The sequence below is a fragment of the Ictidomys tridecemlineatus genome, chromosome 9 (genome assembly GCF_052094955.1).
Source record: "Ictidomys tridecemlineatus isolate mIctTri1 chromosome 9, mIctTri1.hap1, whole genome shotgun sequence".
NCBI lineage: Eukaryota > Metazoa > Chordata > Mammalia > Rodentia > Sciuridae > Ictidomys > Ictidomys tridecemlineatus.
Genome location: NC_135485.1, coordinates 135,817 through 162,208, shown reverse-complemented (window position 1 = coordinate 162,208; position 26,392 = coordinate 135,817). Strand labels below are relative to the sequence as shown.

General features: G+C 42.6%; 1 protein-coding gene and 1 long non-coding RNA gene across 2 annotated transcripts; one reads left to right on the top strand and one right to left on the bottom strand.

The window, feature by feature from the left end:
* Window positions 1–361: 361 nt before the first annotated feature.
* On the bottom strand, window positions 362–2,997 carry LOC144366556 (uncharacterized). Its single transcript, XR_013425611.1, has 2 exons — window positions 2,718–2,997; window positions 362–624 (listed from the first exon to the last, which is right to left on the bottom strand). It is a non-coding gene; the product is annotated as an uncharacterized LOC144366556 (long non-coding RNA).
* LOC101968784 (zinc finger protein 39) lies at window positions 2,992–26,392 on the top strand. The gene is made up of 6 exons (XM_040292892.2): window positions 2,992–3,149; window positions 6,626–6,749; window positions 22,099–22,225; window positions 22,437–22,529; window positions 23,311–23,403; window positions 24,508–26,392. Exons 2-6 carry the CDS (start codon window positions 6,675–6,677, stop codon window positions 25,899–25,901), a joined length of 1,782 nt encoding a protein of 593 aa, XP_040148826.2. The 5' UTR covers window positions 2,992–3,149; window positions 6,626–6,674; the 3' UTR covers window positions 25,902–26,392.

The following is a 26,392-nucleotide window of genomic DNA, read 5'->3' as shown; positions in this document are numbered from 1 at the left end:
TTATTATTAGGCACTCTCACTCAAGAACCCTTCCTTTGTAGCCCTCAGCTTTACTTACTTTTGGTAGGCCTGACACAAGTGTACATTTTTTTTTACATTACATTAAAAAAAAGTTTTTCCTTTTAAATGTCCATATAGGACCCCAACCCATCCTGGCAAGCGGTACCACTGGTAAAGAAAAGCTAAAGGAGCCAGGATGCTTTGCACATGTCCACAAGGGTGATGATCTCTGAGGAATCTCAGCTGACTGTTAGTAGATAGAAACAACGAGTCAGTTTGACCAACTTGGTCTTAAACACCTGGAAGTTTTGCTGAAAGCTCAGTCCTTCTCCTTGATGCCAATCCAATAACAAAGACACAGTTTTGAGAAAAAGGAAAAAGGTTTATTGCTTTGCTAGCAAAGGAGAAACACCAAGGAGTCCTGTCCCAGAGGCTGTGATTCTGCCCATCAGCAGGAACAGGGAACTTTTTAAGAGGTGACTCAAAGGCTATATTCCATGTGTTCTCTGTTGGAGCTGTAATTCACTTGTTAATTTTGAGGAGTTTTTGAGATCTTCTGGTACCATCCCCAAAGTTTGGATTACTTCTTTCCTATGGTGGGTGTGTACTCAGGGACCAATAACTCTGCCTAGGATGGGGAAGAAAGGTAAACATATTTTCCCTGAGATTAGTGTGGGAGAAAGATTAGGGAGAAGCAAGGAGAGAGGAAGAGGAAAAAACAAGACCATTTTAAAAATAAGTTGCAGTGTCAAGAGCAGCAAGAGTTGTATTCAAAGCATTAAGTGGACTCCTGTTACACTATCTCTATTCTATCCTTTAAATAAAACTTTTTTTCTATGGTTGCCTTGGTATTTCTCCTGTGTTCACTCTTCAAAACTGGGGATGAAGTAGGACAAACAAGGAAGGACACCAAGAAATAGCAGGTAGCAGGTTTATTGGCTGCAGTCAGATTCAAAGGTTTTTTTTTTTTTTTTTTTTGGTGTGTATGTTTGTGTGTGTGTGTGTGTGTGTGTGCATGCACGCTGAGGAATCAAATCCAGGTCTAAGTGCATGCAAGCCAAGCACTCTACCAACTGAGCTATAGCCCTAGCCCCAAAGGGAGGCTTTTTGCCTCTACCAAATCACCCCTCTGAAATCCCGAGTTTAGAAAGTTTTAGAACTTTATATACCCAATGTGTAAGGGAAGGGGCTCAGAGGCTCACAATCTGTAGAAGTTCACATAAAAGCAGCTTTTTCACTGTTCCGGGGACCCATTTCAGGCCAAGGACACTATTAAAAATCTGTGTCTGGGAAAGGGAGAGTCCCTCTCCCCAGTCTTCCTACCAGCTAGCTCTGCAGGACCTGACTATAGTCCTTTGAGATGCAAACACCTCTGTGAAGGCTCCAGAGACCCTCAAAAATTCTGTTTAGCTTAGTTGTGGCAGGGATCTTCTGGGAGGGGGTGTCTCTGGCCTGCTTCAGAGAAACAGGACTCAGCCGATTCTCATCACTGGTATCAATAATATGGGCAGCGATGCTTGCCTGTAATCCCCAGCAGCTCTAGGGGCTAAGGCAGGAGGATCAGAAGTTCAAAGCCAGCCTCAGTAACTAAGCAAAGCCTTAAGCAACTTACCAAGACCCTGTCTCAAAATAATAAAAAATAAAACGGGATAGGGATGTGGCTCAGTGGTGAAGCACCTCTGGGTTCAATCTCTGGTACCCTCCCCCCAAAAAAATCATTCAGAGCTCACTAAAAATTATTAGAATAAACAGGTTCAGTGAAGTAATAAGATACAAGATCCATATAAAAAATTAGTTGTACTTCTATCATGGGCAATGAACAATCAAAAAATGAAATTAAGGGATCAATTCTATTTATATTATAGTAATATAAAAAATAATTAGGAATAAATTCAACAAAAAAAATGTGAACTTGAACACTGAAACAATACAACACAGTTAGTGTTGGAAATGTGGTGGACTGGTCCTGGATTCTCTCCTTGGCTCTGAGTAATGTGCCATTATAGGGGAAAGAAATGGATTACATTAGACGTGGGTTTAAGGTGGGAGCTAAGGAAAGGTGCCTTACTCTTCCCATTCTGGGAGAAAAGACTGAGGTACATAAAGAGAGGGACTATCAACCCACATATAACAGGACTTTATATCAGGCACCAACGTCGTGTGTACCGACGGTGTTCAAGAGAGAAGCCTGGGTTCCAAGGGCTCTGAGGGAGACAGGGATTCCAATGTTTGAGGGATGCGGGCTCTGGGAAGATCAAGGCTTAGCTTCTGGATCTGTAGACTACAATCACTGGGGGTTGTAGGATAGGACTAGATAATTCAAACAGAGGAAGACAATGGTGAGTCTTGGGTAAGGGCGCCAGCCTCACAGCGCCATCGACCCCACCCCTAACTCCCTTCTCCTCCTCTCAAGTACACACCAACTGTGACCCTCAAGCAGCATGTCCTGCTTGAAGAGCCATGGTGGTGGCCCAGATCCAGAAACTCCAGTGCGTGTCAGAAATCCAGAAGCGAAAGAAAGTTCAAGTCCATTTCACAAACTAGAGATCTGATAAATGGCTGGCCCGAAATTGGCAATTCCTGGGCAAACAATTAGCAGACTTCGGAAATGCAATCTGCAAGAGGCTCCGGAGCATCGACTCCGTGACCTGCTAGAGCAGGATGTGCGCCCGTGGAACACAGTCCGCGGACAAAGCCAGGCTAGTGGCAGAAAACACATGCCTTGAAGAGGTGTCCAGAGGGGCCGTTATCATTCGTAACTGCGATGTTTCAGGGCGCACCAGACAACGACCACGCCCTTCGCAGCCACAGACCTCCGCCTCTGGGTGTGGACACCGGCCACCTCGGGTACCGCGGCAGTCGGCGAACAGTTTCTTCCCGCAGCGCCAGCGCACGGCGCAGAGGCTTGTGGGAAGTGTCTCCCAACGCGAGAGGCCGCCCACGCGAGACCTGGGAGCGCGTTCCAGTTTCCTCCTGCGCGTGCGGTGCTCCGCCCACTCCCGGAGTTTCCCGCCCGGAAGTTCCGGTCCCTGTGGCCCTCCGATGCGGCCAGCCAGAAGGTTGGTGCGTTGCGGGCAGAGGCACCCTGGCCTCGGCGGGCTCTGGGATCCGAACCGTGAATGAGTCGCAGGCGGGGCACCGAAGTGCAGGTGCGAGCCGCGGTAGGGCTCCCCGAGGCGACGCTCCGTGAGTTCCTCGGGGCGGGCGCGGGGCCGCGGCGCTTGGGTGGGCTGTCGTGACAGCCTGGTCGGAGTCCAAGCGGCCGGAGGCCCTGTATGCCTTCAGTATAGGAAGCTGGCCCAGCGAGCGGGCTTGATGGGGCTGTGCAGACCGCTGTGCCACGGAGCGACCTTCAGTTTACTGGTCTGTGAGATGAGGCTGGCAGCGACCCTGGTGAACTACCCCCCAGTTCCCAGAGGGTGGTGAAGTGTACGTGGACAATCCTGCGATGTGGCAGTTGTATCCCCCGCCCCCGCCACCGTGTAGCCCGCCTAGGGCTCTTGATTTGAGTCTACAGAAGATCATACGCAGGAGATTGGGGTGGCCCTATGTTTTTAAGAATTAAGTAGGTGTGGTAAAGCTTGAAGGAGGGCGCCCTGTGGATCGGAATCCCTCCTGAAAGAGCACCCCTCAGGTCTGAATTCTCTCACTAGCACTTAAGATAAGAGGAGTCCCGGGAAGGGGAGGATACTAGCCTTGCATGATCTAAGCAGTTGGTCCTCCTGCCCAGAGTGCGCAAGGTTTGAGTAGTGCTACCTCATCTGAAGCTCTCACCCACAAGGTGCTGTTGGGAAGGTATGGACCAACTTTCAGGAGAGAGATATGAACTGGGCTGAAGGATAAGTCATAGCCTAGCAAATGTTACTTATTGGAGGAGGCATAGGATTGTGGTCTGGAGTAGAGGGATACCCTGTTGCACCAGAGAGGATCTGGCTACAGTGCTCTCTAACCACATTCTAGTTCCTCCAATCCATGCCCCCATTGTTTCCAGAATCTGAGCTCTTTCAAAGCCAGTCTGTCATCAAATTTGGCTTGTCTAGAGATGTGCAGGTGCTCCCTCTGTCCTGATAGTTCTCGCTGGTAGCTCAGGAAGGGCTTGCCAGGTCCTTCTGTCTTATATGAAAGATGAAGTAATTGGTTCTAAGATGATGTGCCTCACACAGGATCACATGAGAATCACGTAAATGTTAGGCATCCTGACTTTTTAGCTAATATTTTTAATTTTGCTACAAATTTAATCAAAACAACTAGTATTATTTTCAATGTTGGAGATTGTTTTTTTGTTTGTTTGGAAACTATCCATGTAGCATAAACTGTACTTTAAAACACATTTTCTTAAACACGTCTCTTTTTTTATCCCTAGTACTTCTTATGTATTGTCACCTTAAAATGTTGATAACACAAGTGTTTCTTACCTAATGTAATTTGTCTATTTTTAAAAATCATAAATTTGGTAATAAAATGAGCCTGTTATTAAAATGGGAAAATTATGCTGGATCACACTTCTCCAAACTAATTTCATAAATGTAAATAAAATATGGCACAGTGTGTTCTTTTAAGTATAGATTAGGCATCCTTAATCCAAAAATATGAAATTTGAAACTATTTTGGACTAGGTATATAACCATTAAAATCTATGCAGAGAGCTGGGGTTGTGGCTCAGCAGTAGAGCGCTCACCTAGCACTTGTGAGGCCCTGGGTTCGATCCTCAGCACCACATATAAATAAAACAAAGGTATTTTGTCCACCTATAACTTAAAAAAAAATCTATGCAGATATTCCAAAATCCAGAAAACTCTGAAATTTGAAATAATTCTGGTCTCAAGCATTTGGAATAAGGGATACTCAACATGTAACAAACTATTTTTTTTAAGTAAACATACCTTTTATGATGCAGCAAAACTTAAAACAGTCTATTGATCTGGAAATGTTTTCTTTTTAATGATTTAGATGGCCTCCACTTACACCAGTATTCTTACTGAAGTCCATGCAGTTGACATTGCTTGTGATTTTCAGTACTTGTACATGTGGCCATGCAGCTAACTTGATTGTATTTTAAGACTGTCCCTTAAAATACACTGAGTTCTTGTCCAGCTTGGTGGCACATGCCTGTAATCCCAGTAGCTCAGGAGGCTGAGTCAGAAAGCATGAGTTCAAAACCAGCCTCAGCAAAAACGAGTTGCTAAGCAACTCAGTGAGACCCTGTCTATAAATAAAATACAAAATAGGGCTGGGGATGTGGCTCAGTGGTCGAGTGCCCCTGAATTCAGTCCAAAGTACCACCCTCCCCAAAAAAAACCCCAAACAAAAACATTGAGTTCTTGGGCTGGGTGGTTGTGGCTCAGTGGCAGAGTGCTTGCCTAGCATGTGTGGGGCACTAGGTTTGATCCTCAGCACCACATAAAAATAGGTAAATTGTGTTCATCCACGGTTAAAAAATACTTTTTAAAAATTGCATTCTGGATGATTAGTATATAAGCATTTGCTAACCCTAATCAACTGACACATACTGAGAAAAATATGCACTCATTTATTTGAGGTTCTGTGGCTCCACATTTTGCAAGAAATTCAGTTGGAAATTTTTTGCTAGTGTTGTCTGGATCACACTTGAGGCTTTGGACATCAGGTGCCTCAACTGAGGCTGCTTGCCTTAACACTTGCATGGCTAGTAATTTGCGCTAGCTCTTGGCTAGAGCAATGTAGCCCCAGGTTTCTTCACAGCATGACTTTGTCCAAAGAGACCAGCACCAGTGGGCAAGTGCTTTTCAAATGTGTGTGACATTTCCTGTTGTCTCATTGGCCAAGGCAGTAACATAAATAGCAGAGTCCAGGTTTGTGGTACTATATGAGTGCTTGTATACAGAGAGATGGCTTGTTGGGAACGACTACTGGAACAGTGTACTATAAGAAGTGTATATTATGTATATTTTTCCTATATAACTATGGGTCCAAAATGATGGGTTGCAACATGCATACTTTTTTTTTTTTTTTTTTTTTGGTACCAGGGATTGAACTCAGGGACACTCGACCATTGAGCCACATCCCCAACTGAGACAGGATCTCAGTTCCTTAGTGCCTTACTTTTAAAAAATATTTATTTTTTAGTTTTAGGTGGATACAATATCTTTATTTTATTTTTATGTGGTGCTTGCTCTACCACTTGAGCTACAACCCCAGCCCCAGTGCCTTGCTTTTTGCTGAGGCTGGTTTTAAATTTGCAATCCCCCTGCCTCAGCCTCCCAAGCTGCTGGGATCACAGGCATGTGCCATCATGGGCGGCACATGCATACTTTTCATGAAACTTAAGTATGCAAAAGCAAGGGGTGTGGTGGAAAAGCTCACATAGAGTCCTCTGGGGTATCCTGCATCAGTAGTAAAATAGTTCACTTGTGAAGTATATATCTGTAACAGTTTTTGTTAAGTTTTTATTTCTTTGGGAAATGTTAATTTGTTGCTAAATCTGTAGGTAATAGTTCTTTTAAGTAACTCAAAATAAATTAATTGTATTTCTAATCTTTACCAGTTAGTGGGATTGTGGGTATGTCTTCAGTGGGAACTTTGGCGTCCATACTGAAACATAGAGGGTTCTCTTCCATATAGAGGGTTTTTAAAATTTCTGTTTCAGCTTCTCTATAGTGTGTTGAGCAGGAGAATCTGAGCCGTACCAATTCTCCATGACTCCACTCCTAGCTATGCTTCCAGAGCCCTCTGTGCATTTCCAAGAGCAAACAAAAATGGATACATCTCTGGTGAGTTGTTTCTCCATTCTGTTTTACATTTTATTTAATGACCTTTATGGGGTCTGAGCATTAAGTGGAAAAGTAAGATTCAGGCTCTAGGAAATGCATTCAAATAAGATAAAGTTGGCTGTAGTTTTAGCAGATTATAAGACTTCAGAATCATCTAAGTTGAGTGCATATATCTCTGGTCTTTCTGATGTTGTGGCAAAAAAAGGGAGGCATAATTTTTACATAATTCAACAAACCCACAAGGCGAGCATGCTAACTTCTGGGATATGAAGACTTTCTGAACCCAAGGTGGAAACGCTGTCTTCATTGGTTACATTTAGCTACTTTAATGAGGTTTTATTGGAGTTGCTAAAATAGTTGATCCCAGATAGCTTTTGGGTGGCCTGGAGGATTGAATTGACCATATGTAATGAAAAAACTGTCTACACATCTCTCTCAGCTTATGTGGCTGTAAAGTAAGCAGCTAACTGCAAAGTTGGATTTTCTGGTGTGTATTCCCACTCATTTGTACTTTAGCCCAGTCAATGAAGTCTTAGTTCATTTTGTCAAACTTACCGGTAACCTAAATAAATTATAATCAGACCCATTGACTATTCAATCTTTTGCCATATTTAAGACCTCTGTCCATGATCTTTTAGAAATCCCACCTTTTATTTTCTTCTGTGGCCTCTTGTGATTTTTTTCTTCCCAGGATTTTTTTTTTGCCTTTTTTTTTTTCTTCAAGTGTTCCATCTGAGGCCCCATTCCTCTTACTCTTGAGTTTTTTGACTGATATGGCCCTCGATTTGACATTCCTATTTCCAGCTTGGACCTTTTTCCACTGTTAGACTATAGATTCATCTTCCTGTTGAATGCTTCTTTGCTGCTATTCCAAAGGCACCTCAGACTTCATGAATCTAATCCTCTCATGCATATCCTCTCATCCCTTATGCTAGCAATTGCCACCTTCCAGCCAGTGACCCAAGCAACAAAATAGAATTTCTCCAGGACCGCTTCCTCCTTCCCTCTCAGTTCTGGTCTTGATGTCAAGATGTGCTGCTCTGTTTTTTTCTTTTCATGTTAGGCTAATATATGTGTATAGGACCAATATAGGGGGAGGAGCTTTTGTTGCTCACAAACAAATGTTGTAATCTTGGTACAGTGGAAATGTTACTCTTTGCAAAATCTGAAGGACATGAGTGCTCAAATGACAGGTTTGATCCCTCGGGAACTATACTTATTTATTATCCAGTGTTCAGGGGTTAGTGGGGCACATTTGAACAAGGGTTGGTTAAAAGATATATAGAGAATGAGATGCACAGATTTGAATCATTTGTACCTAATGGGTATGGAGGGATATTTCATTGTGATTTTGATTTGTATTTTTGATTTGTATTTTTCTGATGACTTCAGTATCAACCATTTGTATGTATTATTTGTAGCAATAACTATTTATTGGTTTAGATGTGAGGTGTCCCCCAAAATCTCACTTGTGAGCCAAAGCAAGAAGGTTTAGAGAAGAAATTATTGGGTTGTGAGAGTCTTAACCCAATCAGTGAATTAGTCTCCTGTTAGGGATTAACTGAGTGATACCTGAAGCTGGTAGATGTGGCTGGTGGAGGTGGACATTGGGGACATGGCTTTGGGGTATATATTTTTTATCTGGCAAGTGGAATCTCTTTCTCTGCTTACTTATCATCATGTGAACTGCTTCCCTCTGCCACATTCCTCTGCCACTTTGTTCAGCCTCACCTTGAGCCCGGAGGAATGGAATCTTCTGAATTCAGACCTCTGAAACTGTGCCCTAAATTAACTCTTCTTCCTCTAAAGTTGTTCTGGTTGGATCTTTTAGTTACAATAGTGAAAAAGCTGACTAAACCACAAGGTTTTGGGGGTTTTTTTGAGTTGTAGGATTTTGTTTTACATGTTCTGCATGTTACTGTCTTATATATGAATCCCGTTCCATTGATTATCTTTTCATTCTGTTGATAGTGACCTTTGATGCACAAAAGATTTCAATTTTATATAATTCAACTTACTGGTTTTTGTTACTTGTGCTTTTGGTATAGTATCCAAGAAAGAATTGTTAAACCCAGTGTCATGAGGTTACTTCCCTATGTTTTTTCTTAACATTTAAAATTCACAGTTATAGTTTGTTAGTATAACATAATGTGTGAGATGATTGTCATCCGTTTATTCAGAGACTAATATTGAGTCTGAACTTTAACAACTCTACCTCTCAAGTTGAGGACAGTCTTTCATCTCTGACTTTTACTATTGTTTGAGCTGTGCCACATTCTGACTAAGCTGGCTGTGCAGGCACAGATTCTACCTGCAGGGGCTTTGTTCCCACCCCAAGGAGGGGAAAGAGTTTGTGGCTGCCTTTGACCTGCCATGAGTGCCAGTCTTACAATAAGTATATTTTGTTCCAGGTGCACTTTAATTTCCCCGTGCTTTCTTCTTTTACGTCACTTAGTATTTAGGTAAAGTTCTGTTTTTGTTATTGTTGTTGATTTCTAATTTAGTTCCATGTGGACATGGAGCATGCTCATGATTTCCACCTTGAGTCCTCTTCTCTCTGGGTGTCAGGTTAGAGTGGTGCCATTCATGTCTTTTGTCTGGTTGTCCCATCAGTTACTACAAGATGAGTATTGATTCCCAGCCATAATGGTGGAGGGTTTGATTTCCCTCTCTAGTTTTGTGGCTTTTTTTTCATGTCCCATGAGACTTTGTTTTTAGGTGCACACACATTCATAACTGTTATTACCATGAGTGGTCTCTTGTCTGTGCTCTGTTTTATATTGAAGTTTATTTCCTCTGGTAGCTCTACTTGAGCTTTTTTGTTATTATTTTTGCATAGTGTATCTTTCATCCTTTTGCTTTCAGTCAGTATCTATATTTTTTTTTAAAGAGAAAGAGAGAAAGAGAGAGAATGAGAGAGAGAATTTTAATATTTATTTTTTTAGTTTTCGGCGGACACAACATCTTTGTTTGTATGTGGTGCTGAGGATTGAACCCAGGCCGCACGCATGCCAGGCAAGCGCGCTACCGTTTGAGCCACATCCCCAGCCCTCAGTCAGTGTCTATATTTACTTAGTTGGTTTTGTGTCTTTATATTTAAATTGTCTTTATGGAGAGCATATTGTTGAGTCTTTTCTTTTGTCAAGTCCAAGATTCTCTGCCTTAAGTACTCTATTTACATTAAATCATTAGTATGATGACTTAGCACTACCATTTTACTACCTGTTTTCTGTTTGTTTCATCTAATATTTGTTTCTGTTTCCTCTTTCCTGTCTTTTTAAATTTTTAGTGTAGTCTTCCCTTGGCGTCTGTAGGGCACAGGTTCCAGGAAACCCCAGAGGTACCAAAATCTGTAGATGCTCAAGTTTCTTATGTAAAATGCTATAGTATTTGCATATAACCCATGCATATCTTCCCATACACTTTAATTATTTCTAAATTACTAATACAATTTAAATGCTGTGTAAATAGTTGTAATAGTTATACTGCTTTGTTCAGGGAATAATGACAATGTAAAAAAAACTCTACTTGTTCAGTACAGAGTTAATTTTTTTCAAATGTTTTTTTTATCTGAAATTGGTTGAATACACAGATGCAGAACCCACAGGGAGGACCTTCTGTATACATTGGAAAGGTTGTTAAGATTATGTGGGGGCACTAACCTCGTCAGTCTATTTAGTCACAAGAAAGAAATGAGGGTGTCTCCATGCAGAGGAAGGCCATCCTCAGGCAGAGCCAAAGCTGCAGAAGCCCCCATCCTGCAGCCCCACCTCCGAAGTCTGGCTTGGCACAAATCAGGAGCCACTTGTCAAAAAGAAACTAACTTTATTTTTAGAACTACAAACGCCAAACAAAACAGCTCCAGGGAAAAACCCTCAGAGCCCAACTGCCACCACCAGCTTCCACAAGCACTCTCCCCCACCCCAGCCTCTCAACCTCCCACAATCCTCCTGCTCTTGAGGCCGAATGGCTGGGTTGCGTGGGCAGAGCCAAAGAAGTCACCCAATGAGCAGCTCCGTGGAGGAGCCAATCAGCTAGATGTTGCTGGGGCCGCTGTGAGCCAATCATCAGCTGGCAGCCTGAAGGGCAGGGAAACAGCCCAATGAACATCACCGTAGAGGAGCCAATCAGCTAGATGTTGCTGGGGCCACTGTGAGCCAATCATCAGCCGGCAACTGGAAGTTTGCTGGCAGCTGGATCATCAGCCGGCAGCTGGAAGTTTGCTGGGGCCCCTTTGGCTGTGGCTCTCAACATCTCCCCCTCTCTGTTTAAACAACAAGCATGTGGCTTATGGACCGTGCCTGCCTTAGGTTGTCCAATACTACATATGGTCCTTACCCGTCTTCAGATGAGCTGACCTCAGGGCGTCAGCCTCCTGTCTTAGGTTGGTACCATTGTAATTGGATCTTACCCGTCATTGACTACCGGTCCAGTATACAGCCACACCTGTGGAGAGGTCTCAGCGGGGGGGGGGGGGTGAGGTTCTTTGCCTCACCTCTGTTGACCCCCAAATTTTAGCTGAATGATCATGACAAGCAGAAGGGAGGAAGATATACCAAGTCAATTGACGGCTCCTTTTGGGAAAATTGTACCACTGATGATATCATCAGCAAAAATACCCCAACACTACCACAAGTCGCTGCACCAACAGATAGTTCACAATGCATACAAGTGACACATAGTTCTGTAAGCAGTTCAGTGCAAGTTCTGTAAGCAGTTCAGTGATGGCTATTGCAGAAACTGTAGATTAGTTTTATCTTTGTCTTCACCGGCACAGGGATGAAGATAGGAATTCTGGCAATAATGACTAAAGAAAAAATTAGGTAACATTCCAGAAGACACTAAAAGAAAACAATTTTCTTAACAATTTATATTATCTTCATCGGCACTGGGATGAAGATAGAAATTCTGGCAATAATGGCTAAAGAAAAAATTAGGTAACATTCCAGAAGGCACTAAAAGAAAACAATTTTCTTAATAATTTACATTATAGTGAAGAGAATTATTAAATATAATGAAAACGAAAGGTGAGAGTAAACAAACAGATCTGTTAACCTCCTTTTTTGTTTACATATTAAAACAATTCTTAACACTTATTTACCCAATTTAAATTAAACCATTTAAATCACGTGAATAAAAAAAAATATTTGGATCCATCTTTTCATGAGCGCTCATCATATATGATATATGGAAATACGTACATTGGACATACGTACATTCAAACATATAACACAAAACACAAGTGTGCACACATAATATAATACATACAACACATAACATAATAGTAAAGGCCTTATAACTTTTTACAGGTAAAATCTCTATTGCAATGTTTAAAAACTCTATAGTCAAAAAAAAAAAATAGAACTGATCAGCAAAACATTAACCTAGGTCTGTATGAGCTCAAAAAAATAAAATAGAACTTCATGATATGGGAAAGGGCAATAATAAAATAGATATTGAAAAAAGCATCCTGGTTCTGTCGCAGATGTAAGGATAGCCAAATTGGAGTTTTGGATATCAGCTATTATGGATTTGAGCTAAATCATCTTCTTTTTTGTCTGTAGAAATCGCTTTAGTTAATCTCTCTGGAATCCAAATCGGCTGCTGTTCTCCCTGTGGAAACACAAAAACAGACCCCCGACTCCAGACAATCACTGGGTCAGGATTTTAGTTAATCTCTCCGGAATCCAAATCAGCTGCTGTTCTCCCTGTGGAAACACACAAACAGGCCCCCGACTCCAGACAATCACTGGGTCAGAACCTTGGTTAATCTCTCTGGAATCCAAATCGGCTGCTGTTCTTCCTGTGGAAACACACAAACAGACCCCCGATTCCAGACAATTACTGGGTCAGGACCTTTCCATTGTTCTGTTAGAATATCTTTCCAAAGTACCTTGGGCTTATGTACATTTTTTGGACACATATGCCTTTCTGCAGCACTAAGTCCTGATGAATCCAAATTTAAAAAGTTTAGAGTAAAAAGGGTTATTTTAAGTTTATCTTTGGGGAATATATACCCCTTCCCAATTCCATCTTTTTGCTTTAATAAGTACATTTTAATAGTTTGATGAGCTCTTTCAACTATGCCTTGTCCCTGTGGATTGTATGGGATTCCTGTTATATGAGTAATGCCAAATGATGAGCAAAATTGTTTAAAAGAAGTAGACGTATAACCAGGGGCATTATCTGTTTTTAACTGTTTTGGAAAGCCCACCGTGGCAAAATTTTGTAAGCAATGAGCTATAACATCTTTAGTTTTTTCTCCAGCATGAAGGGAGCCCATCAAAAATCCAGAAGAAGTATCAACTGTAACATGCAAATATTTTAATTTTCCAAATTCTGGCAAGTGTGTGACGTCCATCTGCCAAATATGGTTAGGCATCAATCCTCTAGGATTGACTCCAAGATTAACTTGTGGTAAAAAGGTCACACAATTTTGACATTGTTTTATTATTTGTCTAGCTTGTTCCTTAGTTATTTTAAAACGCTTTTGTAAAGTATTAGCATTGACATGGAATCTTTCATGAAAATTTATAGCTTCTAGTGTAGAGAAAATATGTATGTAAACGTGTAGTTTTATCTGCTAAATCATTGCCCAAACTAAGGGCTCCAGGCAATCCTGTATGTGCCCTGATATGTCCTATAAAGAATGGATCTTTTCTGTCCCAGATTAAACTTTGTATAGTGGAAAACAAAGAGAAAACAGTAGAAGAAGGGGAAATCCTACCAGCATCTTCAAGGGATACTATAGCATTAACTATATACTGACTATCAGAAAATAAATTAAATACAGAATCTTTAAACATCACAAAAGTTTGTAATACTGCATTAAGCTCTACCTTTTGAGCTGATTGTTTGGGTACTAAAAATGTAAAAGTTTGATCAGGTGTAACTATTGCTGCTGTACCATTATTTGACCCATCAGTGAATATATTTGGAGCATTCATGATAGGTGTTTTTCTTGTCATTTTTGGAAAAATTACAGGATGCAATGACCAAAAAGACAATAAAGGATTAGATGGTAAGTGGTTATCAAATGAAACATTAGATTTGCACATTATTATTGCCCAAGTATTTAACTCATTAGCTAATTCATCAATTTGATTCATAGTATATGGAGTAATAATTTTATGGGGAGAAATTCCAAACACTCCCTTTGCTGTTTTTATTCCTTTGAGTATTAATTGTCCTACAGCCTCAGGATACCTAGTAAGAATAGTGTTAGGAGAATAAGATAAATGTATCCATAATAATGGACCTTCTTGCCAAAATACTCCTGTAGGAATATTTTTTGTTGGTAGTACAATAAATAATAAAGGCAAACTTATATCAATTCTATCCAAATGCATATTTTCCATATATGTTTCAATGATTTTTAATGCCTTTCTTGCTTCAGGCGTTAACATGTGGGGTGAATTTGGATCTGATGGACCTTTTAGGATATCAAATAAAGGTCCCAATTCTCCTGTTGGAATACCTAGATAAGGCCTTATCCAATTTATGTCTCCTAATAACTTTTGAAAGTCATTAAGTGATTTGAGTTGATCTACTCGTATTTGAATTTTTGGTGGACGGACCATGGTTGAGGATAATAGAACTCCTAAATAATTAATTGGAAAATTTAATTGTACTTTATCTATTGCTATCTCTAGATTATAATTTTTTAATAAGTTTGTAAGTGTGGCATAACATTCTAGCAATGTGTTTTTAGCTTTGTGTGCTAATAATACATCATCCATATAATGAAATATTTGTAGTTCAGGATTTTGATTTCTAAGTGGCTGGATTACTTTGTTAACATAAATTTGACACATAGTTGGGCTGTTAGCCATCCCTTGAGGGAGTACTTTCCATTCATATCTCTGATCAGGACCTTCATGATTTAGTGCAGGGATAGTAAATGCAAAACGTGGACTATCCTCAGGATGAATTGGAATTGAAAAAAAACAATCTTTAATATCTATAACTAAAACATACCAAGTTTTTGGCAAAGCAGACAATTGAATCCCCGATTGAGCAGGTCCCATAATGACCATTTCATTGTTAATGGCTCTTAAATCTTGCAGTAATCTCCATTTACCAGATTTCTTTTTGATGACAAAAATGGGAGTATTATGGGGAGATACAGAAGGTTGTATATGTCCTTCTGCTAATTGTTGTTTGACCAGATCATGGGCTACTTGTGTCTTTTCTTTAGTCAAGGGCCACTGAGGAACCCATACTGGTCTTTCTGATTTCCATGTAATTTTTATTGTCTCAGTGGCCCTTTGTGAAAATCCAACCCATGTCTGTCTGTTCCTTGATCTATTTGTATTGGTGCTGCTATACCTTGTTCTTGTTTTTCTAATCTTTTTCCTTTCCTAAAACCTTGTCTAGCCATAATAGTGGGTGCATTTTGATTGATATTATTTGTTAATGTCAAACCTAATTGATCTAAGACATCTCGTCCCCATAAATTTACGGGAAGATGATCCAATACATATGGCTGTATAGTTCCTTCACATCCTTCAGGATCCTTCCAATCTAATAGCATTGCACTTCTATCGGGATTAGTCGCCACTCCTAGGCCTCGAAGCGATTGAGTGGCTTGTTGTAATGGCCAATGTTTTGGCCATTCTTGACGAGAGATGATGCTAAGGTCTGCACCTGTATCCAGTAGCCCATTAAATTCATGTCCTTGAATATTTAGTTTTAGCATGGGGCGAGAATCTAAATTTAAAGAAAGCATAGCCCAATCTACACCTGTGGAGCCTAATCCCTTGGAACCTCTTTCTACAGCATGATTGGAAAATTTATCATGTAGGCTTGGTATTATTAGTAACTGTGCTATTCTATCTCCTGGTGAAATTACTGATATACCCTTTGGAGAACTGGCTATAATTTTTATTTCACCTTCATAATCGGAATCAATTACCCCAGGACTTATCAAAAGTCCTTTTAGAGTAGAAGAGCTGCGTCCCAATAATAAGCCTACTGTTCCTTTGGGAAGAGGTCCTTTTACCCCTGTGGGAATGATTTGAACTCCCATCTCTGGAGTTAGTACTGATTTGGTGGAGGCGCAGATGTCCAACCCTGCGCTCCCTCTGGTTTGTCTGATGAGGGATCTGATGTGCTGGGCACTACCTTGATGGGGTTGCTGGGGTTGCTGGGTTCCTCCAGTGCTCCGTATATTTGTGGTTTGGGGCCCCGGAGCATTGGGGCCCCCTGTCCATTTTTTGGCAACGGAGCCCGATGCCTTTGTCCACGATATTGTGGATAAACACCTTGTCCTTGTTCGTTTTTTGATAATGGAGTACCCTCTATGGTGGTTTGAGGACGGCATTCATTAGCCCAATATAATGGAGTACCCTCTATGGTGGTTTGAGAACGGCATTCATTAGCCCAATGTCTCCCTCTACGGCATCATGGGCAAATACCCGGTATTCTACTTGTTTGATACCTAGTTTTGTTAAACCCTCCTCCTATGGGGCAATTCCTTTTAAAATGTCCTGTTTGTTGACAATTGTAGCATGTTCTTGGCCTGGCATCTAAAGCCTGTTTTACTGCAGCTGCCACAATTTGCCCTTGTTCATTAATGTCTCTGGCATCTAAAACCTGTTTTACTGCAGCTGCCACAATTTGCCCTTGTTCATTAATGTCTCTGGCATCTAAAGCCTGTTTTACTGCAGCTGCCACAATTTGCCCTTGTTCATTAATGTCTCTGGCATCTAAAGCTTGTTTTACTGCAGCTGCCACAATTTGCCCTTGTTCGTTAATGTCTCTACATAATTTAATATATGTGTTTAAATCTTCCTGTTTCCATGGTCTAATGATATCTCTACACCAACGATTCGCTTGGTCATAAGCCAGTTGTTTTATTAATGGCATTGCTTGTTCTGTATTCCCCAAAACTCTGGTAGCTGTTTGAATAAGCCTATCTACAAATTCAGCGTAAGGTTCATTAGCTCCTTGTATTATCTTAGATAATTGACCTTGTAAACCTCCATGTTCTTGTAAAGTCTTCCATGCCCTGACTGCATCTACAGCAATTTGTGAATATACACCAGGATCATATGCATTTTGTTGCTGCCGATCCTCATAAGGTCCCTTTCCTAACAACATATCTAGATTTCTCTGAGGATAACCAGCTGCTGCATTTCGACTAGCCGTCTCCTTGCAAAATTCCTCATTGGCAACCTTCCATAACAGGTATTGTCCTCCATTTAGCACAGCTTTACACATACTAGCCCAATCTGCTGGCGTCATGCTTAAGTTGGTAATGGATTCGTCCAAGCTTACAGTGAAGGGTGCTTGAGGACCATAGGTTGTTACAGCCTCTTTTAGCTCCTTCACTGATTTGAAATTTAAACCCTGGTAAGTTCGCTGCCCTCCTACCTCAAATACAGGGCATACTTGAGATCCTGTCTCAGGATCCCAACTATCAACTGCAGGGGTTGGGAGTCTCCTAGCATATGGAGGTGGTGCTGTTGATTGGACACTTATGCCCTCTGGTGATAGAGTGCTGTTAGTAGCAGTCTCCTGTAGAGGTGGTGCTGTTGGTTGGACACTTACGCTCTCTAATAAAAAGGTCTTATTAGCAGTCTCCTGTTTTAACTTTTCCCCTGATAGATTTTTCTGCTCTAAACTTCCTTCCTCTGTCTCACTATCTCGAAAGACCTTCTCTTTTACTTGAATCTTTTCCTCTTTCTGACTAACTTGAGAGACTTCCTCTTCTACTTGAATCAATATGTCTTCTTCTTCCTCTACCTCTGTCTGAACTGAAGGCTTTGGACTAAGCAAACCAGATACCAACGTCCACAATGACAATGTGCCAACTGGCAGAGTCCCTGGGTTGTTCTTTTCTATTCTTTTAAAATCTTCACCATGATGGTTCCATTGTGATATATCTAACAACTCCTCTTTAAAAAGCCATGGGCTATATTCTTGTATTATATCAACGTATGCCCTGACTGCTCTTGATTTTACTGGGAAGCTTCCTTCCTCTAACAATTTACTTAACACTCTTTCGATTTGTTTTTTACTAATTGCTGATCCCGTATTTCTACTATAATACAACCCAGCAAGATAACACCAAACCAAACCGAGACAGAATCCAATAAAAATGGAACCACACAAAATCATTATAACAGCCTTTCTATCCTCCTGACATATGCATCCGTCCTTTCTCCCTATCTGTTCCTCAGATGCAAATAGTTTTTCCTCAGATGTGAGTGGTTTTTCTTCCCTCTTACTCATCTCCAGGGACAGGAAAGTTAAAACAAAAACGAAGCAAAACAAAAGAGGACACTTAAAATGGCTACCCATCCTCTCGCCCTGCCCTCAGGGGCGAGCAGTTTACTTACCCTCAGTTGCTCCCCGTGCGAGCCACCAAATGCCGAAGTCTGGCTTGGCACAAATCAGGAGCCACTTGTCAAAAAGAAACTAACTTTATTTTTAGAACTACAAACGCCAAACAAAACAGCTCCAGGGAAAAACCTTCAGAGCCCAACTGCCACCACCAGCTTCCACAAGCCTCTCCCCCACCCCAGCCTCTCAACCTCCCACAATCCTCCTGCTCTTGAGGCCGAATGGCTGGGTTGCGTGGGCAGAGCCAAAGAAGTCACCCAATGAGCAGCTCCGTGGAGGAGCCAATCAGCTAGATGTTGCTGGGGCCGCTGTGAGCCAATCATCAGCTGGCAGTCTGAAGGGCAGGGAAACAGCCCAATGAACATCACCGTAGAGGAGCCAATCAGCTAGATGTTGCTGGGGCCACTGTGAGCCAATCATCAGCCGGCAACTGGAAGTTTGCTGGCAGCTGGATCATCAGCCGGCAGCTGGAAGTTTGCTGGGGCCCCTTTGGCTGTGGCTCTCAACAGAAAGCTGCTGTTACCTGGGCTAGTTCTTTGCTATGGCAGCCATAGGGAACTATTGTGCTGTATTTTGTTCACCATCCTTTGAGGATCTTCAGTTTGTCATACTTACAATGCTGCCATATAGCTTCCTGTAAAATGCAAGTACTTTTCAGTAGATTGGTTCCCTGTATAACCTCTGTCCTTTCTGCTTTTTTGTCTTTGTACACGGTTAGTTACCTGATGAATCTGTATACATTAGGAGTTACCTAGGTGTTGTAGTAATTGTGCTTAAACGATCATATATCTTTTAAAGAGATTAAGAAGACGAAAAGTGCTGGGTGCGGTGGCACATATTTGTGATCTCAGTGGCTGGGGAGGCTGAGGCAGGAGGATTGCAAGTTCAAAGCCAGCTGTAGCAACTAAGTGAGGTCCTGACCAACATAGTGAGACCTGGTTTAAAAATAAAAAAATACAAACGGCTGGGGATGTGGCTCAGTGGTTAAGCACCTGGGTTCAATCCCTGGTACCAAAAAAAGAAATAAAAAATGAAGAAGAAAATTTATCTATAATCCATCTGTTGTGTGCAGTGTTTCCCATTTCTTTGATCCTTATCCTCCTCTGTTTGTCTTCGTCAGTTCTTGGGGCAATCTGTTGCAGCTGCGGAACTTCTTTGGTATCTTGCAGTATGGGCCTACTAGCGGTGAATCGTCTTAGTTGTGTTTATCTGAAAATGTCTTTAATTTACATGGTCTTTAGGATAGTTCCTCTGGTGTGGGATTGTGTCTTTTCTGTCAACTCTGTGAAGATGTCTTTCCATGATGAGAGTTGGCATTCCTCACATGTGGCTGTCTCAGGCATGGTGGCTGTCCTTTCTTTGGCTGCTTTCATGCTCCTCTCTTTTCTTGGGATCTCATCAGTTCCACTGTTATGTTCCCAGGTAGTTTCTGTCCTGATGAAGGGAGGTTGAGTGTATTGAGCCTATGAACTTCTGTCACAACATCTGGGAAGGTTTCTAAACTTGTGTTTTGTGTTCTGTACTTGTTTTCTTTTGAAATGCTAGTAATGTGCATATTGAATTATTTCTAAATTTCCGCACTGTTTTCTGAGACTCTGTTTTTCTTCTTTTTTTTCCATAAAGGTTAAAAAAATATATATTGACCATCTTCAGGTTCTATTGCTTTCTTTTGTCTTTTCTCATCTGCTGCTAAATCAGTTGGCAAACTTCCATTCTGGTTTTGTAATGTTTTTACTGGTAAAGACATTGCATTTTCTTCTGGTTTCTTTTTCTACTGCTGGTCCTCCTATGTTTCTTCCTGACATGAAGGTGGTCCTTAGTGGCTGAGCAGTCTGTTCTCCTGTCATAGCTGGGTGGACTGTGTTTGGTTTCTGGGGATTTTCCACCCTACACGTAAGTCACCCACTTCTTCCAATTTCTTCACATGAACAGTGATTCTGAGTTTTATCCTGGGTATTATAAATCTTAGAGTTTGTGGATACTACTGAATTCTTTGGAGAAGTGATTTTTTGTTCTATAAGGCAGCTCACTGACTGGATTCAAAATCCAAACAACGTATTCCTTATGAGGATTAGTAGCTGATTCTCCATCTCTTTCAGCTTCCAGGGGCTGGGTTTTTTTTAATTGATTATTTTTAGTTTTAAACATTAGTATACATTTTTTCCCTTATTTTTATATGGCGCTGAGGATCGAACCCAGTGCCTCACACATGCTAGGTGAGAACTCTACCTCTGAAGCATGGAATATAATTTGTTCTAATTCAGACTTCCCCCTGCTCCCCTCCTTCTCCTCTCCTGATCTTTCTTCAACTTAGTCATAGTTTTAAAACTAGTGTCTTGTTGATCCCTCTGTGGTTTCCCAAGTGTGTAAGTTGGCCAGTACTCTGGTGGATCTTGTGTGCTGCTTTGGTGGCTTGTATTCTTTAGCTCACTCACTCCTAGGACTTGCCCCTCCCCAGTTTTGTGGTTGTTGTCTCAGCCTGAACTTTACTGTCCAAGGTCCCAAGCCAGCAGAGCTGCAGCTTTTTTTCATTAGTGTTGTCCCCGTGATGATCACAGTAATCTTTTTTGAAATGGGGCCTCTGCCTGGGCTGGTCTTGAACTCCTGGGCTCAGCCAATCTCCTGCCACAGACTCCTAAGTCATAGTCTTTTCCGTGAGCTCTGAATATGATGAAATAAAATTCTTAATATTGAACTTTTTCCTTGTTGCTGGAGTAAGCCTTACACATTCTCTCTCTGTCAGTGAACATGAGTGTCCCCTTAAGTTCTGTGCTCATGCCTTTTCTGCTTTGAATCTGAGCTTCTCCTGAGCATGCCATTTACTCCCTGGGCTTCAGTTGCCTCTGAGTCCTTACTACTTCATGGACATTTGCCTTCAGTTTTCGAGTTCTCTGTGCTTGGGTCACGTGTCCATTGGCAGCAGGACATCCCCATGATGATGCAGAAGCTTCAGCACCATGTGTCCATCACATTCTGTGCATCAGATTCTTGGGCTTTACAAACCATTTTCAGTTTATAGCATCAGGATCTATGGAGCTGCCCATGAAGACAGCCTAGTGGCAAACACCCTCTTAACCCCTACACAGCAGTTAGTATCAAGTTTTGTTTCTGCCATTTCTTTTGTTTTCTTCTCTTTTCCAGGATTGTTTCCCTATTCTTTACACTTATCTCTCTGGGTCCTGCTGAGGGTGGTCCTGTCCCCTGGTTCTTCCCGACTCTCCTCTTGAAGCCCGTCCCTAATTCTCCTTTTAGGAGTTGGTGTTAAAATGCAAATCTGGGCATGTCACTTCTTTTTGCTGGCCTCTCATTGTTTACGCCCTGTGGTATAAGAGGTGAGCGATGTTCACTTTCAAGTGCATCAATTCTTGTGGATTTAGGAAGGAAATATGAAGATGCCTATGAGCATGCTAACAACAGTGAGCACAGGTTTTTTATTGCTGGAGTCAAGTGTTAAATGTGGAACACCCACAACCAACTCCTTGAACACTTTAGAGCCGAAGGTCACTCACCTGGACATTGCCCTTTTGCAGTTCTGTTCATGTGATATGTGTTCTGCCTTGTTTCAGGACTGGACCATTGCTTCCCTGTGTTTATAACACATTCATGGGGAAGATTGGGGCTGTGCCTCTTCAGTGAAGGGCAGTCTGATAACACAGAAAAACATGGTTTTCCTATTTCCATGTTACCCTGATTTCCATTATACTTGCTTTTAAATTAGCTCAACACCCTAGTTCAGTAGGCACTTACATTTAATGTCCTCATACGTTCATAATCTCGTGGGGGAAGGGGTTTTCCATCCCTTTGTCCCTGGAAACAAGGCAATCCCACATCTGCAAGGGAAGCTGCATGGGGCAGTTTTAGTATGGGCAGGATGTTTCTGCTATGACTTTTTCCCCATGGAGTGGCCTACAGAGCGTGCTCACACATACAGAATGAACTCCCAGGCTTCTTGTACTCATGACCTGGTACTGATGACATGAATTAGAGGCATATTCCATTGCAGGGCTTGGTGTCATTTGAGGATGTGGCTGTGAACTTCAGCTGGGATGAGTGGCAGGACCTGGATGAAGCTCAGAGGACCTTGTACAAGGATGTGATGCTGGAGACCTACAGCAGCCTGGTGTCCCTGGGTGAGTGAAGGTCTCAGTAATGCCAGGAGCAAGTTTGTTCTGAGGAAGTGTGAGCACCCACAGGGTTTACTGCTGTCAGGGTATGGGGTTCCACTAACAAAGGTTCATATTGATCCCTTCATTACCCTCCTCCAGAATCCATACTGTTGTTGTTCCTCAGAGGACTCTGGGTAGCAGTGTGGCCAAAGTCCTGCACTATTTCCTCCAACAGGGCACTGCATCCCCAAACCTGCTGCGATCATCAAGCTGGAACAAGGAGCAGAGCCGTGGGTGGCAGAAGAGCCCCCAGACCAGAGCCATCCAGGTCAGTCAGCATATCCTGGGCAGGGGGCGGGAGGGGCAGAGCCCAGCTCATGTGTGCCGAGTGAGCTGGATGAGGCATTTCCCCTGGTCCTACCCCTGAGTCAGACACCTGCGCCCTACAGTCTTCACAGGTGGCTGTCCTGTGTTCATCCACCATCCCACGGCTCCTGGGCTTTTTTCTCAGCAAGCTTCTCTCAAGTCTCAGTTGCCCCTTCTCCCTCACACTTCAGGACTATCCCCTGCAGATATTTATCACGACATTCACTGGTTCTTTCAGTGCTTGCCAGGCAGGTAACTCACAGATGATAGTGTTTGGTGGCTGGGGAATAACAGCAGTGATTAAACACATATATCTCCTTTTAAAGAACTTAATTTTTTTGAGAAAGAAAAACCAAATACATGTAGTTGTGAGATAAGAACCACCAAAAATGTTTTTCTTGGATAAGGCAGAGTGAGTGGGGTGTATTTTGGGAAGGGTCCCAAGAGGAAACTGTTTTAGAGAGATTATAGTTTACTTTGGGACTGCTTAATTTTGAGGAGGTGATTTTCCAAATGCAACATATAATATAGAGTATGTATCAGTGATGGAGATATGACTTTGGAAACTAATAGTTTAAAGCTGTAATTTAAAGTCAAGAGCTATTATTTATAAAGCTCACCTAAGGAGTAAAGAAAAATGAGACAAGAAATCTAGGAGATAGCTTTGTGTACAGGACATGAGATTCTATGATGCTGAGGAGGACCCACTGTAGGCCAGAGTCCTGCACCATTTCCCCCAACAGGGCACTGCATCCCCAAACCTGAGGTGATCATCAAGCTGGAGCAAGGAGCAGAGCCATGGGTGGCAGAAGAGCCCCCAGACCAGAGCCACTCAGGTCAGTCAGCACACCCTGGCAGGGGGCTGGGATGGGCAGAGTCCAATCCACATGAGGTGGGTGTGCTGTTAAGCTCCTCTCATACTCTTTCCCCAGTTGGGAGGAGAAATAGAGATCTGTGTTTCAAGGCCAAGTGAACCAAGGGTGTGAGAGCATAGGTTTCTATTTGGGAGTGGAGTTATTGAAGTGAACATTTTCCCTTTCTCTTTGTGGGACACATGAAAACAACAAGGAGAGTGAGATGCGTGCAAGAGTTGTTTTCTGTGAAACCAGGAGACTGTTGAAATATCAGTACATTCTTCAAGCAGGGTGCATGCTCCAGAAACAGGAGAGTGCCAGGGCTGTGGTCTCAGCTGGAAGACTTCTCAGTGATGGCAGGCACAGCCAGGGTTGCAGAAACAAAACTTTTAGATCAGCAGGGAGGGAGTGCCCACTGCGCCAATGGGTGTGGACCCTGCCTGGTACAGTTCTGAAAAGCAGAGGATGTCAGGTTGAACTAGGGATGTGATGGACTTTGTCTTCATCTAGGGTGGGGAAGAGATTTGAAAACCCCACAGTTGCCTTGTAGCTATTTCCCCAGGAAGACTAAACAAATGTAGATATAGAAGCTTGCCCCAGGGGCATTGCTGCTTAGGTTACAGACAAATGGCCCTATTTGTTCTGTGGTAGCAGATCCTGGGAAATAGCATCTTCAGAGCTAATGGATCAGAAAAGAAGTGGCACAAAATGGTCAGTTACTAAGAAAAAATAGACAAAAGGAAGGAAAACAAATGGCAGATGAGAAGCACTCAGCTTAACATACAGACAAGTGGTAGTTAGATATTTTGACTAAATATTTCCTTGGATATTAAAAGAGAAAGAAAACTCAAACAAGCAGAGAAAAAGAGTGATTTAACGTAGTAAAAGCTACCAATGCTGAGGTAGCTCTCAACTTACTAGGGAGAAAAGGCATATGCTTATCATACATCAGTACCTATTTTTGATATTTTAAGTCAGTAGGCCACTGGGATAGAAAGAAACTTCTTAACCTTTATGTAAGTATTCCATAAGAAGTGCCTAGGTGTGTGCATCATTGGCATGTTTTGTTATTGTTGATCATTTCAGATATCCAGAAAGTGGAGGATCTGAGTGAGACCAGCCAGGAGAGTCGAGAAAGACATCCGTGGCAAGTTGTGATTACCAGCCGCAGTGCAGCCGAAGAGAGAGTTGAATTACAAAGAGCATTTAATTTAAGCTCAAGCCAGATTTCAGAGCTGATTGTAAGTAATGGAAACTACTTAGGAATGAGGATGGATGAGTTTATTGTATATCAGAACATGCTTCTTCCTGGTGAGCCTGATGCCATGCATGTGGGAGAGGGGCCTGGTGCCTGTGACCTGACTGGAAAGCCCCTCCAGCACCCTGAGCATCTTGGTCCACAACACGAGATTCAAGCAATGCAGCAGGACCTTGAGCGGGGTGGAGAAGGTGAGGCCTGTGGCACAGGGACGATATTCTTCATCCAGGAGAGGGTTCACCTGGGAGAACCCTCCTGCAAATACAGTGCCTATGCGGAGGGCTGTGGTCAGTTTGCTGTTGGTGTCCAGGGGATAACCCATGTGGGAAGAAGAACTTACGAGTGTGGGGTCTGCCGAAAGACCCTCTCCATCAAGCCCACACTCATTCACCACCAGAGAACGAAACCTTGGGTGTGCAGTGAATGTGAGAGGCCCTTCCTGACACAGCAAAGAACACATACACAGGAGCCTTGTAAGTGTGACTTGAGTGCTCAGTCTCTCTGCCAAAAGCCAGACCTCACTTTACAGCCGAGAGCTCACGCAGGGGAGAAGCCTCATGAGTGTCACGAGTGCGGGAAATCTTTCTACCGCAGGTCAGACCTCACTGTGCACCAGAGGACCCACACAGGGGAGAAGCCCTATGAGTGTGATGAGTGTAGGAAGTCTTTCAACCAGAAGTCGAATCTGAGCAGGCACCAGAGGACCCACACGGGAGAGAAGCCTTATGAATGCAGCAAATGCGGGAAGTCTTTCAACCAGAAGTCAGACCTTATTCTACACCAGAGGACCCACACAGGAGAGAAGCCCTATGAATGTAAGGAATGCGGGAAGTCTTTCTACAAGAAGTCAGACCTCACTGTGCACCAGAGGACGCACACAGGAGAGAAACCCTATGAATGTGATGAGTGTGGGAAAACTTTCTATCAGAAGTCAAAACTCACTGTTCATCAGAGAACACACACAGGAGAGAAGCCCTATGAATGTAAGGAGTGTGGGAAGTCTTTCTACCAAAAGTCAGACCTCACTGTACATCAGAGGACCCACACAGGAGAGAAACCCTATGGATGTAGCAAATGTGGGAAGTCTTTCTACCAGAAGTCTGTCCTCACTGTGCACCAGAGGACCCACACGGGAGAGAAGCCCTATGGGTGTGATGAATGTAGGAAGACCTTTTGCCAAAAATCACACCTCAGCAGGCACCAGAGAACTCATACAAGGTAGAAACCTGTGCTTCAAGAATGTGGGAAATCTTTTGAAAGGAAGTCATACCTCAGTAGGCACCTAAGCACTCACAGGAGAGAAAAGCCAGCCTTTGTCAGAGCAGTCATCAAGCTTCAGAGAACTTCCACAAGGAGCGCTGCATGGCAGAGGCAGGTGTGTGTTCCCCACTCTCCTTTCAGTGGACATACACTGAGTCTGCACTTCTCAGCCTCACTGTTGTGTCCTGGACCTGAGTGCTGTCCAGAGGGATATGGATTCAAGCTTGGATGTCATGCCCACATCTAGCGACTGGTGACTGGTGCTTCCCAATTTCCCATACCCTGTGGGACTTAAGTCCAGATGATCCCAGGGTGATACTGGGAGCTGTTGGTGGGATAAGGCCACTGTGATTTGAGAAGGAATTGATTGAGGAGAGCAGAGATCTCCAAAACTCTACCCCAGAATCTCCCTTGTTACTTTGTATTAGAGAGAAATAAATACTCTTAAGTCAT

Coding starts and splice junctions, on each gene's coding strand:
- LOC101968784 (XM_040292892.2), top strand. CDS start 6,675: ATGACTCCACTCCTAGCTATGCTTCCAGAGCCCTCTGTGCATTTCCAA. Junction 22,226..22,436: donor CAGCAGCCTGGTGTCCCTGG/GTGAGTGAAGGT, acceptor TTCCTCCAACAG/GGCACTGCATCCCCAAACCT. Junction 23,404..24,507: donor CCCAGACCAGAGCCACTCAG/GTCAGTCAGCAC, acceptor TGATCATTTCAG/ATATCCAGAAAGTGGAGGAT.